General features: G+C 47.2%; 1 protein-coding gene across 1 annotated transcript in view; it reads right to left on the bottom strand.

Annotated features, from left to right (window-relative positions):
* Positions 1 to 210: 210 nt before the first annotated feature.
* LOC101348940 (protoheme IX farnesyltransferase, mitochondrial) overlaps positions 211 to 16,788 on the bottom strand; it is a 205,594-nt gene continuing 189,016 nt past the window's right edge. The window contains exon 7 of the mRNA XM_004376188.3: positions 211 to 1,327. Within this exon, the coding sequence (XP_004376245.1) occupies positions 921 to 1,327 (407 nt within the window). The 3' untranslated portion in view covers positions 211 to 920. The remainder of the gene's footprint in view (positions 1,328 to 16,788) is intronic.

Below are 16,788 nucleotides of genomic sequence, written 5' to 3' on the forward strand. Positions count from 1 at the left end.
CAGGAGTTACCTGTTGCTGTCGAGTCAATCCCGACTCAAAGCAACCCTATAGGACAGAGCTCGCAAGGAGTGCCTGGTGGATCTGAACTGCCGACCTTTTGGTTAGCAGCAGTAGCAGTTAACCACTACACCACCAGGGTTTCCAACAGTAGCAACCAAAGTGGTGTAGTAATGGTATCAGCCTGAAGGGTTTCTGGTATTAAGCCTTGAACTACCCTCCCAGAAAGAAATGCTGCAGCATTGACTGTATTTTAAAATGAACTCTAACAATGCCATTCATTCCCCTGAGTTTATGAAATGCTGAGATGTGATGGGGCAGGAGCGGGGTACAGTCTGAGATTCGCTAGGCAACTGTTTGGCATCCCCCTCTAGTGCTGGGCCCGTGTGTCTGGTTGGCTGGGACTGTTTGGGGGACTGTGGCTGAGTGTACATGGGGAATGAGAAAGCTGGGAAACGGCTGCTGCGCCCAGGTGGTGGGCACTTCCTCCGACTTGGCCCTTCAGGGCAGTCCCTAAGGTCTGGGGGATATCTGGGACCTAAGGACAGCAGGTTATAAGCGCTCACCGTCCAGCCACCTGTGAGCACGGGGTCTGGCCTGTGCTGGGCATATGGTGTGTAGGGGGTGGAGTGGTTGGAGGAAGAGATATGGAAAAGGCTCTCAAAGAAAATAACTATTCTTTGTATTAATCTATTGAGCCAACCCATTCCCTCACCTGGGGAGAATTTTGGAGATTATTATTAAACAAACAAGATGTTAAGTGATCCCTGAGCACCAAATTATTTAACAATCTTTCTTTACTAAGCTGGGGGTTCTCTTCCAGCACTCCAGAATTACCAATACAGTCCTGCCCAACAGCGGGGGACACAGGCGCCCCTCCCAGTGTTTTGTTTTTCTCTCTTCTCCCACAGGTCAATCTGACTCACTGCCGGGGCTCGCCCTGGTCCCCCTTCCCGCCCTGCGGCCGCTTACAGGTGAGCATGAGCAGCAGGAGCAAGGGCAGGTGCCACAGGCTGCAGAAGAACAGTCTCCGGGAGCTCTTCCGGTCGGCCTGGGTGTAGAAGCGGAAGCCAAGGTAGGAGATGTACAGGTTGATGGGGAGGGAGATGACGGGGAAGGTCCACGTGGTGACGTCCAGGAGGGGGGCCGCAGTGGACAGTCCAACGAGGGCCAGGCAGTGGCGCAGAGCCACGCGCCTGCACAGGGCCGGGTGCGTGACGGACATCATGCAGTAGCCTCCCCGGGCGTAGTCTTCCCGGAGCCCCCAGCTCAGGGCATTGAAGTGAGGGAACTGCCAGGAGTAGAGGATTCCTCCCAAGAGGAACGCGCCTACGCAGGGGGTTGGGGGAGAGGGAGACAAAGGCATGCGGTCACCGGAGATGAACAAGGCATGGTTCGCCGTCACCCGCGAGCCCTTCTGGTCCTCACAGGTGCTCCCTCTGGACTTCGCCCAGGACCTTGGATTCTCTGCCCTTCTCCGTCCTCCTGTCTGCGTCCCCAAATCAGCCTGCCACCCGAAGTAGCAAGCGGCAGGACTAGCTGAATGCCCTGCAGACACACCTTCCAGGGCTCTCCCCTTGGGGAGAAGTGTGTGTGTGGGTGGGGGGTGCTTGGCATGGGTCAGGGCTGTCCCAGGCACAGGCCTGGAGCACGTGGCCCCGACTCACTGAAACAACGCTCTTCACGCTGCCAGCATGGGACGCAGAAAGCCCCGGCGGTTTATCAAGCACTCTGGGGGCAGCACTGCCCTGGCCGCCCGCGGTGCAGGAGCTTCCCAGCTCTATTCCCCTAGCTGGGAGAGGACTCCCGAGAGGAGGGCGGGGACCCGGTGCAAGTGGAAGTGCACCCTGGTCAGCTCGGCCTCCCCTGCAGGCCCCTGCTCACTCCAGGGTGTCAGCGGCTCGGCTCACCACAGCCCTGCGTGCTCCCTGGGCCAGCGCCTCACACCTGGGCTCTGTCGCCTGTCTGCGTCACCAGGGGCCTGGGAGGACTATCAGGGCAGGGGGCTGGCACGTTCCTCTCAGGAGTCCCCGCGGCCCACATCTGGGCCCTGAGTCTGGCCAGTGGGAAGTACTAAGACAGCCTGTGTTCTAACATACGACCACGGTGCTCTTTGGCATGAAGGAATAGGATGGCAGGGTGGGAAGAAAACTTATCTATCTCTTCCTCAGGAGGGAGCGGAGCCTCCCGGCCACCCTCCCGGGTAAGATGGGAGCAGCCGTGCTTACACAACACAGCCCTGCGGCAGAAGGCGGGATACCATTACCACTTATGTGAGGGTTTATCCTGACTCTAGGGCTTGGAGGGAGAGGGCTTATAATCCTCAGGTGAAAAAATAAAACAGATCAGATGAGGTTAAGTGACTTGTTCCAAAAGAGATGAAGGAGAAATTCTAGAATCAGGCTCCCGCCATTCTGAGGAGTGATTTCAGTGCTCATTTCCTCAGGCAGAAACTATCTGCTGAGCACCTGCTCCGTGGGAACACAGTGCTGGGCCGGGGATACAACGGGAGCAGAGACGTAGGTGTGTCCCTGCGGTATGGGGCTGCCATCTAGCCCACGAGGCAGGGATTAATCCAGACCCACACTAACCAGCCCAAAGTTACCACTCCAAAATGCTCTGAAGGGCAATAAGGACACATAAGCGGAGCTGCCCAGCCTCAGGTCAGGGAAGCCTTCTTGGGTGAGGGAAGCCTTCTCGGAGGCTGTTTGAGCTGAGAGAGACTGTCCTAGCCAAGTGAGGCTGGGGGAGGGGACTGCTCAGCAGAGGGAAAAGGACAAGCCCAAAGGCCCTGGGACAGGGCCCACGGTGTATTCAAGGTTTGGATTCATAGAACCGGACACCACAAGAAAAAAAGGTAATTTTACTGTATGATAATATAAAAAATAAAATTAAAGACAGGAAAGTGAGCGTGGCTGCAGTGCTAGAATGACAGGGCACCATGCGGGATCTGGCTGGTGAGATGGAGCGCTCACCTCGCACGACTCTGCAGCCCAGTGAAGAATCCTCTCCTGAAAGCCACTGCCCGTCAAACCCCACTGACTCACAGCAACCCTGCGGGACAGAGGAGAACTGCCCCGTAGGGCTTCCAAGGCTGTAATCTTTACGGAAGCGGACTGCCGCATCTTCCTCTGGGGGAGCAGCTGGTGGTTGTGGATCTTTTGGATAGTAGCCCAGTACTGACCCACTGCACAACCAGGGCTCCCGAAAGCCACCGCAGGATCTTCAGACATGAGAGCGTGTGCACCTGTGCGTCTGTGGGGTGTGGGGGTGGAGTGTGGGGAGGCCCTCGTGTTTCCTGATAGATTTGTGAAAGAACACAGTCGAGCGGCCCCGAGCAGGGTGGGGAGATCAGTCAGGAGATGACAGATGGGAGTGGTTGGGACCAGGTGGTGACAGTGGCGATGGAAGGCAAACGTGACAGGCTGTGGGTGCACAGACTAGACGGGGAGTGAGGGTGACGGGGATCAGGAGAGGGGAGGTCAGGAGTGTGGGCTGCAGCATGTTCAGTGTGAGGAGCCTCGAGATGTCCAAGTGAGTGTTCACCAGGAGGTGCAGGTGTTGCCTAGGGGTGTATACTGGGGCGTTACTGGTACATACTGATACAAAGACCAGATTCTTTGGGTGAAGTTATTTACCCCACACCTCGTCTCTGGAATTGCCTTAGATGCTCTGACCCAGTTACTTTTTTCCCTGCCGCCAAACGCCTCCTACAGACCCGAGAGTTTCTCCACCCGCTGGGAAGGACCGACTTGCATAGGAGGAGAAGAGGTCCAGCACTTGTAACTACAGTTCCATTTCAGGTAATGAGGATGTTTTAAGCCCCTAGTCTATGAGGATGGTCAGAAAGAGACAGTGAGGGATATTGCTAAGGCAGCATTCACTAGGAGAGAAAAGAGTTTAAATAAATAATTCAGAAAACAAGTCTGGGGCCCTAAGATCCCAGAGGGCCCCTGTTGGTGTCCATGCCAATGAGGATGAGAAGAAGTGAGCCCCATGTGAACCTCTCAGCTGTATTCCCAACAATATGGACTGTCGAGTGATCACAGGGCAGGTTGCCAAATCATCTAAAAGAAAGGATGAGGATGGTTTTTATTCACCTTATTACTCTGGGCAGAAATTTACTCATTTCTGATTTCGGTTTCTCAGGATAACAGGTGGAGAAGATTTAACAGGGACAGGGGCCTACTTTCATATCCATTAAGTTTCCTGTGGCTTCCTTTCCTTGGAAACCCTATGGGGCAGCTCTACTCTGTCTTCTAGGGTCACTATGGGTTGGCATCAACTTGACGGCAATGGGCTTATTTGTTTTTGGTTTGGTGGTCAGTCAATTTCTTTTCAGTTTCCAGTATGGGGAGGAAATATATCAAATACTTGATTTTAGGGTACCTACTTCAGTTGCTAGAAACCCTGGCATAGTGGTTAAGAGCTACGGCTGCTAACCAAAAGGTTGGCAGTTTGAATCTACCAGGTGTTCCTTGGAAACTCTGTGGGCCAGTTCTACTATGTCCTATAGGGTCGCTATGAATCGGAATTGACTAGACGGCAGTGGCTTTGGTTTGGTTTTTGGGTATTTCAGTAGGGTTGGAGCCAAGTCCCCAAATCCATTCTTAACTCTATCTACAAATAACATAAATATCTATGTTAGGTCATGTGAACATACTCCAGTTTAAACGGTAACATATTAGTGGTTGGCAGCTGTTGTTTGTTGAATTAATTCACTTGATAAAGAGTTAATAGGTGTATATTCTTTGCCAGGCTCAATTCCAGATGCTAGAAAGACAGCAGTGTACAAGGCAAGCACACTTACACTTTAGAAGGGAAGGGAGACATAAACACAATAACAGACAGTGATGAGGGCTCTTTAAAAACCAAACCAAACCCACTGCCACTGAGTCTATTCTGACTCATAGTGACCCTATAGGACAGAGCAGGACTGCCCCAGAGGGTTTCCAAGGCTGTAAATCTTTACCGAAGCAGACTGCCACATCTTTCTCTGGAGGAGCAGCTGGTGGGTTCGAACTGCCAACCCTTCAGTTAGCAGCGAAGCGCTTAGCCACAGCACCACCAGGGCTCCTGAGGGTTGTTTAGAGACTCAAAATAGGGCGATGTGAGGGGAGTGACTTGAAATTGACTGGTCAAGGAACACCTTTCCGAAGACTTACTCTACCTAACTGCCCCTGGCGGCACAGTGTTTAAGAGCTCGGCTGCTAACCAAAAGGTTGGCAGTTCAGACCTACCAGCGGCTCCTTGGAAACCCTATGGGGCAGTTCTACTCTGTCCTATAGGGCCGCTATCAGTTGGAAACGACTCGATGGCAACAGGTTTTAGTTTTGGTTTCTACCCACTGCCTGGAAGCAGAATTCTCTGGGTCTTGGGAGAGGCCACCCGAGGCAGAGGGCCCTGCAAGACAATGGCAAGGGGGCTTAGCATGTTTCTGGGACAGCACGGAGGCTGGAGGACGGAGACAGTGTTACAAGAGGGGCTGGCAAGGCGGGGGCTAGATCACTTATTTGTTGTTGCTGTTGTCAATTCTGATTCATGGCGACCCCATTTATATCAGAGCAGATCTGTGCTCCATAGGGTTTTCAGTGGCTGACTTTTGGGAAGCAGATTGCCAAGCTTTTCTTCCGAGGTACCTCTGGGTGGACTTGAACCCCCAAGCTTTCAGTTAGCTAAACCAGGAGAAGGAGCTGGGCTCTTTCCAGCTCAGTGAGTAACCACGGGAGGGGTGGAAAAGAGACTGCAAGAAGACTAGTGAGCAGGCAGGTACCACAGGAGGGACGACGCTGGTGGAGCCTGATGCCTTTTACTCAGATAGAGAAAACTGGCGACCTGTACAGGCGAGTGGGCTCGCGATGGAGATGTGAAGAGCCCTACTGTTGGCTGTTTTACGTTTGAGATGCCTCTTAGACATCCAAGTTAAATGCCCACTACACACAAGGCACTGGATAGAGGAATTACACATTCTCTTTCTAATCCTCAGGACAACGCTTCCTATAGGTATTAATTATTACCATCATGTTACAGATGAGAAAGCTGCGGCTCAAAGAGATCCACTAACTTGCAAGATCATTCAGAACTACAGGCACAGTATACTAGCACTCCTTTCAGAAAGCTGTTGTTTATCTTGACTCAAATATATAACATTCCTATGTCAACCATCTGGTGGTGATTCAAGTGCCAGTGGAACTGAGTGGAGGGAGGTTTGCTGGAAGGCTACACCACAGGCTTGTTGGGAGGCAAAATCACGGAGGCATTTTCCAGTTTATTTAGTTAAGAGGATTAGACCAGTAAAACCAGTTGCCATTGAGTTTCTTCCTACTCATGGCGAGCCTATGCAAGTCAGAGTAGAACTGCGCTCCTTAGGGTTTTCAATGGCTGATTTTTTGGAAGTAGATTGCCAGGCCTTTCTTCTGAGTCACCTCTGGGTAAACTCAAACCTCCAACCTTTTGGTTAGGAGCCAAGCATGTTAACTGTTTATACCACCCAGGGACGTGTAAAAGGACTAGTACCTTAAAAAACAAACAAATGAAAAACAACCAAACCAAAAAAATTTGTTTCAATTACAAATAAACAACATTTTTCTTGACAGGAACGTTGAACAATTAAGAGACAGACAGAAGGCTGGAACACCCAGGTACAACTAAAGTAGTACACAGAGTGGTAAAAGTAGACTTCCACTTCATACATTTGCTGGAAAAATAAAATGATCTATGGATTTGAAGCGGCTAGTAAAGAAGAAACGTTGTTAAAGATTCCTAGGGCCTAGAGTTGCGCTGAGGCAGACGGGCGTCTGGTGCTGCCTACCTCCCAGCTCATAAGCTGCCTCATAGCCAAAGTGTTTGATCAGACTCCGGTTTGCAGTTACAATGGCCACAAACCCAGGGGGAAGCTGACAAGACATATCCTGTCACGAAAAACAACATCAGCAACCACTTAGACATGAGGGAAGGGTGAGCTCAGTGTCTGCTTTGCTATAGAAATGGCCAAGAGCAAACTCGGCCCAGAAACCAAACTTGAAATGGTTAAAATACCAGGTCCAACTGTGAAATCTTTCTTGCCTTTCTCAAAAGCCCTCCTTTTTGTGTGCCAACTGGAGTGTTCTATTTTGCTCAATACAGTACACATTTTCAGTTATGCTTCTTCTTAAAATAACATAATTAAAAAATCATTTTCATAAGAGTAGCACGCTGCTCTATCTGGGAGAGGAAATTGGGAATGGGCTTGGTTCAGGTCACAAATGAAGGAGCTTTAGAAATCACAGCTTAGCCTTCATGGATTGTAGTCAGAAAACCACCACCCACACACAGTTCTACTTGATAGGCTCCAACTGCCTCTGCTCAGATTAGAGATGTAAAACAAATTACTCTCTTCATCAAGATAAGGTGAGCTACAACAGGAAGACTGGAACTCCCCCTGTGGCAGGGCTGGAGTCTCCCTTCCCTGTGGGGAAATATGTTTCATAAAGCACTCAGTTTACTAATGCAAAGGCCTCCCTCCCCTCAGGACAGTGTTGCACCCATCCTGTCTCCCTCACTCCCCGGAAGCAGCCTATCTTCTATGACAACTCGTATTTACTCTGTGCCCACTACCTGCCAGGCAGCCTGCGCTCAGGGTCCTCTCAGGGAGTTCGGTCAGGGCAACGACAACACAAACAGGCGACTGCAGCATATGGGGAACGCTGCTGTAAGCACAGGGCTCTGTGGGGAAAGGTCAGGGAAGTCTTCCTGGAGGAAGTGATTTGTAAGCTGAGATTTGAAGGGTCTCTGAATTTCAGTGCATTGTCACAAACCATGCATTCTCTGCCGCTTTTCAATGTATTTTCTCATTTTCCTACCTAACCTTGTGATCATTACACATATTTGGTTTGATCACATCTAGAAGAAATGTCCATTTTCTTTCTCTCAATGAGATATCTGTTGGTCTATAAATATATAAACTATTGGAAATCTAAGAAAGAGGTAGCATATCTGTGGGTATGTTTTTCCAGAGTCCAGTAGTAGCTCCTGGGACCATTAGCCACAATCCTAGCTCAAAGGCAACTCTAAAGAATACCCAGGATCCAGAGCATTATTTATTTCCTCTGTACCCTGAGAATGCAGAACTACATATCTGGTATGCTGGGTGTGTGTGTGTCTGTGTGTATGAACGCATGCAGTAGCCTGAGGGAACCCTTATCTCACAGCACACTGCTCTGATTAGCAGGATTCATTAGGTGGTAGGTCCCTGGGTGGCTGAAAGGTTGGCAGTTCAAACTGATCAGGTGGTGCCATGGAAAAAAGGCCTGGTGATCTGCTTCTGTAAAGATTACAGCCAAGAAAACCCTATAAGCTCAGTTCCAGTCTTAACAGACGGCAACAAATTTCGTTTGGGTTTTCATTAGGTGGTACAAGGCTAACCAGTATCTTCCCAGTGATTCTTTGAAAATCTATGTATTTTTAAAACTTCTCAAAACATTTATCAGTCATTTCTACACCATACAGACTAGGGTTGACTCTTGCTCATTGCTGTATCTGCTCAAGGCCATAGCCTACGTCCGTCATTTTGTGGGCAAGGCAATTCCAGCCAAATGGTTTTCTGTTAGAATGGAGGCAAAAATCTGCAAGTTGGAGCTCTGATCTCTGAATGCATTCTCCCAAGAAATAATTCTTTTGGAATGGAGTTCAATGGTTTCATCTTGCTTCCACTGACTGCCCGGTGGGCTTACATTCAATGCCTTCCCACCCCCACCCAAACCCATTCATTGTCATTGGCTGTCCACGCATGGCCTTGCAAAGGATAAAGAGGCACAGCCGCAGTGAACCTTGGTGCTGGGTTTGGAAGGTCTTGCCTCCACGGTCTGATAGGCTCCTCTCTGAATGTAGCCCTCGTCAGCTTGTCTGTTCCAGGACTGGTTATATTTGTGCTTTCAAGGTTATATGGCTATGTAAACTGAGGTCTAGCTCGGAAAGCAAAACCAGACCCAAAGCTTCATGGTCACAGATTTCAAAGCCTTTCTTTTGAGGGTTAACACAAAGGAGCTTGTGAAACAGATCAGCCTCAACAGTGCAATAGACTTCTATGGACTGCAGATAAAGGGAAGAGGATGTGGGGCCAGTTTATCAACTGCACAGGGGACAAAAGGGGAGATTAAAAGTCCTCTGGAAATAGGAAGCAGAGTGAGGAATAACCATCTGCCCCGAAGAATTCTCTGGAAGAAAAGACAACGCCAGGAGCACAGACGCTGTCCTTGCCCTCCCTTATTGTGCATGTCCTGCTGGCCACGCAGCGCCCACCGCAATGGGAACCTCATCAGAAGAGAAAGTCCCCAGAAAAAGTGCACCCCTCTCCTTTTCTCTTCTTGCCACTGTCCTGGAAGGAAGATTCAAGCATCTGTGGGTTCTCTCAGAAACTCAAGTGCTCCCTACTCCCTTCGTTCACATTTGAAAGTCTTTCAGTCTTTATCACCCAAATATTAATTTATTCACCAACTAAATACGCAGTTGGCGCCAGGCACTGTGTCTGCCAGAGGCTGCCCTAGAGGTGTTATCTATCATTCCACACAGGAGGGCACTGGCCAGCTCCCTAAAAGCTTTTGTCTTTGAAGAGAAATGGAGCTCTAAATACTGTTTCGTTTGCTAGTATCACCATGAAAAAGTTCCCTGTTCACTCTGTCTTTAAAAATATCATATATCTTCATTTCTCTGGAGATCTAAGGCTAGTTATGGTAAAATCTTGTAGGAAGTGAACACAGACACTGATTTTCGAGTTCAATTTCAAACTGAGGCAGTACTTTAAAGGAAATCTTTGAAAGTGCTTGCGTTAAACTGTGCCTAGTACTTGGGAAGCTCTCAATAAATATTTGTTGAATGAATGAGTGAATAAATTCCTTCTATTCTATTTTCTCATTCTGGAATAAAGGAGGTAAATAAAATGAAACAGTATTTAACATTTTGTAGTTTACCAGCTGAGGCTAAAAAAACCACATTCTCTTTTTGTTAGTAAAACCATCCATCTGCCAAATGTCACTTCCTGATAAGAGCCCACTTCTAAGTCCTCATTTGTAACTGAATGTTGGCTGGCATAATTAATGTTTACCACACAACAACACTTGAATTACAAACCAAAGGCAATTTACAAATCAACTCTAGAAGACTGCCACAAAGCCAACTCCTCAAACTCTCAGGACCCAGGATTCATTCACATTTAGGGAAAATGATGGGAAGGGTCTGATTGTTTCTAAGAAACAGGGCCAAGGGACTAGAAGTGGCCTTGCAAGGAGGAGGGGTGGTGGTGGTGCGCGGGAAGGAATTCACCCTGAAGCCTTGGAGATAAAGGAAACAGTCGCCTGAGATAAACATTCTGGAGAGGCTAATACATGTGGCTCCAGGCCCTGGATGTGGGGTGTCTGCTGTCAGCACTTAGCTGCAGGCCCCCCAACAACTCAGAGCGAATCCCTTCAGCCAGGGCCCACCATCACTGCCTGCATCACCACCATCACTGCCTGCATCGTGAGCAGGATCCACCCAAGGAAGGAGCTGCAGATGGGCCTGGGAAGCAGCCTCTGGTAAGGCTGCCCATGTTTCAGCTGGGCAGCAGCATTAATGCTTCCTGCTAACTGCAGTTAAACTACAGGAAAAAAAATTAAAAAAGGCAAAGCAGTTAGGCAGGTGGAAGGGATGGCCTCGCTGTGAGGCTGTGAAGAAAATGGACACACATAAAACCCCATTGCAGTGATCACCTTGGCAGACGGACTTCGTAAAACAACGTTCTCTGCTGTATGCAGCAGCGGCCTGGCCACAGAGGGAGGCCTTGTAGCCTCCACGTGATGACCACGGAGAGCAACTCTCCAAAACAACAACTCCTGAACGCTGTCTGTGTGCAGGCTGAGGAAGGAAAGTGGAGCTGTTTGCAGTCCTTTTGTGCAGCTGTAAAACAGCAAATATCAAGCACTGTTCACATTTGTTTAGTTTTCACATTTTCCAGACATTAATCTGTTTAATTCTCTCCACTCCCTGTCCTACCTCATGCCCCAGGGCTGGATTCTCCAAGGGGCAGAGCTGGCAGGTGCCCTGGGCCCACACAACTGAAGATCTAAAAGAGGAGGTTTTAATTTTGTTACCTGATTAAAAAAAAAATAAACCCGTTGCCGTCGAGTCGGTTCTGACTCGTAGCGACCCTACAGGACAGAGTAGAACTGCCCCGTAGAGTTTTCAAGGAGCACCTGGTGGACTTGAATTGCTGACCTTTTAGTGAGCAGACATAGTTCTTAACCACTGCGCCACCAGGGTTTCCGTTACCTCACAGAAGGTTACAGTAGTTGCGGGGGGGAAAAAGTCAGAACCCTGTGGGGGCGTCCTTACACTTATTTTACGGTGGAGTACTGCTTTTACCGGAGAGGGAAGGCAGCAGAATCTCTTCGGTGCTCAGGTCTCCAGAGGCCTTCATATGGCCCTGCAGTCACCACAAAAAAACACAGAAAGATCTAGATGCTAAGAAGTGGGGAAAAGGTCCTTCCAAACCTGTTACATCTCCTTCTCCGCTGATCACTGTGACCCATGAGCTGCCTGCCTCATATACACCTGGTTTTATGTAGCTACTTTTGTTCTTCTTTCTCTATCTCCCTTCCCAACTCAACAGCAAACTCCTTACAGGCAGGGCCTTCAATACCTGTGGCTATATGATTTCCATCTCAAATATCGGCCCTGAGCTGCTTCCTCTCCAATCCTGACCATGGTACCCTGAGCCCCAGGAAAGGGCTTTTGCAAAGGTAAACACAATTAGGGTGACTGGGTGACTAAAATGCTGGTGCTAGGTATTTTACGTCCTGGCTGAGAAGCCAACGAAAGTGACCCGACTGAGGTAAAGGAATGGAATACATTCAGCAGGACTGCCTCCCTCCAAACATACACCCTTGATACATTCTCCCAGTTGGAGGTTCCTGCGTTAACAAGTTGCGGTTTCAAAGGACAATCAGACTGATGCTTCACTAACTACTTAAAAGATGAAATTTTGACCACAGAGGGGAAGGAGGGCAGGAGGCAGGCCTAGGACAGGGAGAACCCTACTGGAGAGGAGAGAAAGTGGGGAGCAGAGGCAGCAGGAGGTGAGAGAAGGCACAAAAGGCTGTGAGGACAATAAAGGCAGGCCTTAGTGGTACAAACGGTTAATGTTACTGAATGCTTGCAGGTTTGAATCCATCCAGAGGCACCCTGGAAGGCCTGGATATCTACTTCTGAAAAAATCAGCCATCGAAAACTCTGTGGAGCGCACTTCCACTGTGACACACATGGGGTCACCATGAGTCACAGTCGACTCGACAGTGACTTTTTTTTCCCAGCAACTTGCTGACTTTCCAATAGCATGGGAGAAGCTGCTGCCCATTGTTAAATAATCCCACAAGTGGGACTTTTCTGCTTTCCTGCCTTTATTCAGTTTATTCCACCTGCCTTGAGGGAAGTATGCATCCTTTTGTCAGGCAGCTCATCCAGGCCATGTCCCACTTGCACCTTGTTCTGGCTTCCATGTCCATAGATCTTTGCACCTGCTCTTCCCTTTTCCTGGAAAGCACTCTTCTCTCCAAGGAAACAGGTCAGACTTAGCTCAGAAGTCATTCTTCTCTAAAGTTCTGCTGGATCAGTCTGGGGAGGCTAAGAGCCCACAGCCCTCTGAAGACACCTTTCCTGTGAAAGCTCTTAGCTCACTGTATTATCTGACTGTCTCTCTCTCCCTGAAGATGACCAGACAAGAGTTCCCTGAGGGCAGGAACTGGGTTTCGGTTATTTTAGATCCTCAGCTGATACCTGCAGAATGAGGTGCAGAATGAGACGACTATGTGGACGAGTTTATAGAGGTGGTGACCCCGGCAGCTCCCCACTTAGCTGCAACTCTACAGTCCAGACTCTTCAGCTGAGAGGACGGTCTGCCAGCCTCTCTTGCGTCCAAAGGAGAGCTATTTCCTTGAATCGGCGCCCAACTCACCTTCAGTCTCCTTCTCCTCCTTGTTATCACTATAGGTCAATAGAGTATTCCAAAGACTGCCCTATTCACTGGTTTCTCCAAAGTGATGGGTCTTTGGAGGTTCAAAGATAAAACGGTTTGGCAACACCACAGAAGGAAGAAGCACTTGTTGGCCATTTCTTCACAGAACGGCTCTTTTCAAACATACATGGCAGATAAGATAAGAACCCAAAGGAAAGATACAAACTCTGTGAATAATACAAATGAAGCCAATAGTAACATCTCCATTAATACCAGCCAGCCACCCCCTGGGCCCCAGTTCCTGGGTATCTAAGGTACTCTCACAGCTAGAGCTCTCCCTGGTTCCATCTTTTCAGACAATTGCTTCTTACAGTCGCTGGACCAGCAGCATGAGCATCACTGGGCAACTTATTTGAAATGCAAAGTAACAGGCCCTACCCCACCCCTAAAAGGAGGCTTAGTGCCACAGTGGTTAAGTGCTCGGCTGCTAAATGAAAGATCAGCGGTTCAAACCCACCAACTGCTCTGCAGGAGAAAGATGTGGCAATTTGCTTCCATAAAGATTACAGCCTTGGAAACCCTACGGGGCAGTTCTACTCAGTCCTGTAGGGTCACTACGAGTTGAAATTGACTCGACAGCAATGGGTTTTTGGTAACCCACACCTAATGAATCTGAAGCTCCAGGGACTGGGCCCAGGACTCTGTGTTTTAATAAGCCCTCCAGGTGATTCTGATGTGTCCTAAGGTTTGAGAACCACTGTTTCAGACTTTAACGAGACCACAAATACAGTCTCCAAAGAAGCTCTACTCCTCCGACTTGACAGCAACGGGTATTAAAGTACAGACTCACGTGAGGAAGATGGGACACAGATTCATCAGGATATCGATTTGTCATTTTAAGCAGTGCTGTCTAAATGAACTTCCTGTCATGGTACATATGTTCCACATCTGTGCAGTCAATAGGAGGGTTACTAGCCACTTGTGGCATTGAAAACGTGAAACACGGCAAGTGGGACTGAGGGACTGAATTTTCATTTAATTTTAATTTAAATAGCCACATGTGGCTAATGGCTATCATATTGGACAGTGAAGTTCTAGAAGGTGACTATATTAAACCATATTCAAATTACTTCCTGAAATCCCAGCAAAAACATCTTTAAAATATATTTGCTAAGATTCTGCCTTATTTCTTTGTATCTCTTCCTTCTGTATAATAACTTGCACACAGCAAATGCTCAATAAATGTTTTGGCAGTTGACCTTGGATTGAGCTAGTTTTGTCATCGGTAAGATGGAAGGAAGCTATTCACTGATTCAACCACTCATTCATTAATTTATTTACTGCTTATCTCAAGTTTGTTCTAAATATCAAATTCATGTTTTTGAAACTTTTTTGAAGCAGTTTAAAGCACTATGCAAAGGGTTATTATTCTTTCTGTATAAACTTGACAAGGCTTTAGGTATGTGGTTTGACCTGTGGTAAATTAGAATTCTGAGGCAATAAGCTGTGTTGTCACTATGGGCCCTGCAATGCATCTTTAAGATTTAAAGAAAAAGGATATAAAAGAAGTCAACCTCAAAAACTGCCAAAGGAAATTATTCTTTGTGATTGTATAAAGCTTTCAGACTGCTCTGCTTTCTACAACGTTCTGTTAAGGTAGGTAATAGGTCTCATTTTATAAGACAAATGTGTATTTTCATTCTGCTACCTAAAACAAGGTATAGCCTGGTTTTTAGCTGTCCATCATTAAGGAGTGTGTACAAGAGTAGTTCAATGTGGATTATAGAAAAAAAAAAAATTTTTTTTTTTAAATTTTACATTAAATATGACTATTAGTAGTTTCCCTGTTGCTGTCAAGTTGATTCCGACTCACAGAGACCCTGTAGGACAGAGTAGAAATGCACCATAGGGTTTCCAAGGACCGCCTGGTGGATTTGAACTGCCAACTTACCTTTTGGTTAGCAGCCGAACTCTTAACCACTATGCCACCAGGATAGTAGTAGTTTGGAAACCCTGGTGGCACAGTGGTTAAGCACTATGGCTGCTAACCAAAAGGTTGGCAGTTCGATTCTCCCAGGCTCTCCTTGGAAACTGTATGGGGCAGTTCCACTGTGTCCTATAGGGTTGCTCTGAGTCAGAATTGACTCAATGGCAATGGGTTTTTTTTTTTTTTTTTTTTTTGGTTTTATTAGTAGTTTAGGAGCCCTGGTGGCACAACAGTTAAGTGCTCAGCTGCTAACAAAAGGTTGGCAGTTTGAACCCATCCACTGGCTCTGTGGGAGAAAGACCTAGAGATCTGCTTCTGTAAAGATGATAGTCAAGAAAATCCTATGGGGCAGTTCTACTCTGTCACATGGGGTCGCTATGAGTCAGAATTGACGACAACAACATCAACAGTTTAGAAAATTCCAGTCTGTCCCTGAGTAAATTCAGGCTCCTGCTTGAATGTGCACTCCTAAGCCGGAGAACTTTTACAAAGCTCTTTCTCTCTTTGGCTTCTGGGAATGCAAATGGAATCTATTTAGGCTGAGACCAGTGGAATACAACTGAGAACCAAGAAATAAATCCATCTATCTATGGCCAGGTGATTTTCAACAAGGGGTAAATGTCCATTCAATGAGGAAGGAACGGTCTCTTTAATATCTGGTGCTGGAGAAACTAGATATCCATTTGCAGAAAAATGAAATAGGACCCATACCTCACACTATACACAAAAAATAACTCAAAATGGATCAAAGACCTAAATGTTAAAGTGAAAATGATAAAGTTCTGGGGAAAAACATAGGACAAAACAATGGGACTAAACAAACAAAAAGATTACCAAACACAACTACAAATGCAAGAGCAGCAGAAGACAAAACAGATAACTTGGGCCTTATAAAAGTTAAACACTTATGCTCACCAAGAGACTTTATCAAAGGAGCAAAAAGACAACCTACACACTGGGAAAAAATCTTCAGGAACAACATATCTGATAAGGGTCTAATCTTTAAAACATATAGAAAACTTCATAAGTCAACAACAAAAAGACAAACAACCCAATTAAAAAATGGGCAAAAGACATGAACAGACACTTCACCAAAGAGGACATTCTGGCAGCCAACAAACACATAAAAACAAGTTTGAGATCTTTAGCCATTAGAGAGATGTAAATCAAAACAACAATGAGATATCATTTCACCCCTGCTAAAATGGCACTGATCAAACAAACAGAAAACAACAAATGCCGGTGAGGATGTGGGGAGATTGAAACCCTTATCCACTGCTGCAGGGACTGTAAAATGGTACAACCATTATGGAAAACAGTATGGCGCTTCGTCAAAAAACTAGAAATAGAACTACCTTATGATCCAGCAATCCCATTCCTAGGTATATACCCTAGAGACTTAAAGGAAATGACACAAACAGACATATGCAAACCTACGTTCATTGCAGCACTATTCCCAATAGCAAAAAGATGGAAACAACCTACGTGCCTGTTATGGATTGAATTGTGTCCCCCCAAAATGTGTATCAACTTGGCTAGGACATGAGTCCCAGTATGGTGTGGTTATCCACCATTTTGGGATCTGATGTAATTTTCCTATGTGTTGTAAATTCTAATCTCTGCCTGTGGTTAATGAGACAAGCTTAAATTATGTTAAAGAGGATTAGGGAGAGATGTAACAACCTTAGTCAGGTCACAGCTCTGATCCTATGTAAGGGGAGTTTCCCTGGGGTGTGACCTGTATCATCTTTTATTTTACAAGAGATAAAACGAGAGAGAAGCAAGCAGAGAGAGAGAGACCTCATTGCAACCACGCAAAAAGAGCCAGGAGCAGAATAG

This window comes from Trichechus manatus, unplaced genomic scaffold (genome assembly GCF_000243295.1).
Source record: "Trichechus manatus latirostris isolate Lorelei unplaced genomic scaffold, TriManLat1.0 scaffold00040, whole genome shotgun sequence".
NCBI classification, from domain to species: Eukaryota; Metazoa; Chordata; class Mammalia; order Sirenia; family Trichechidae; genus Trichechus; species Trichechus manatus.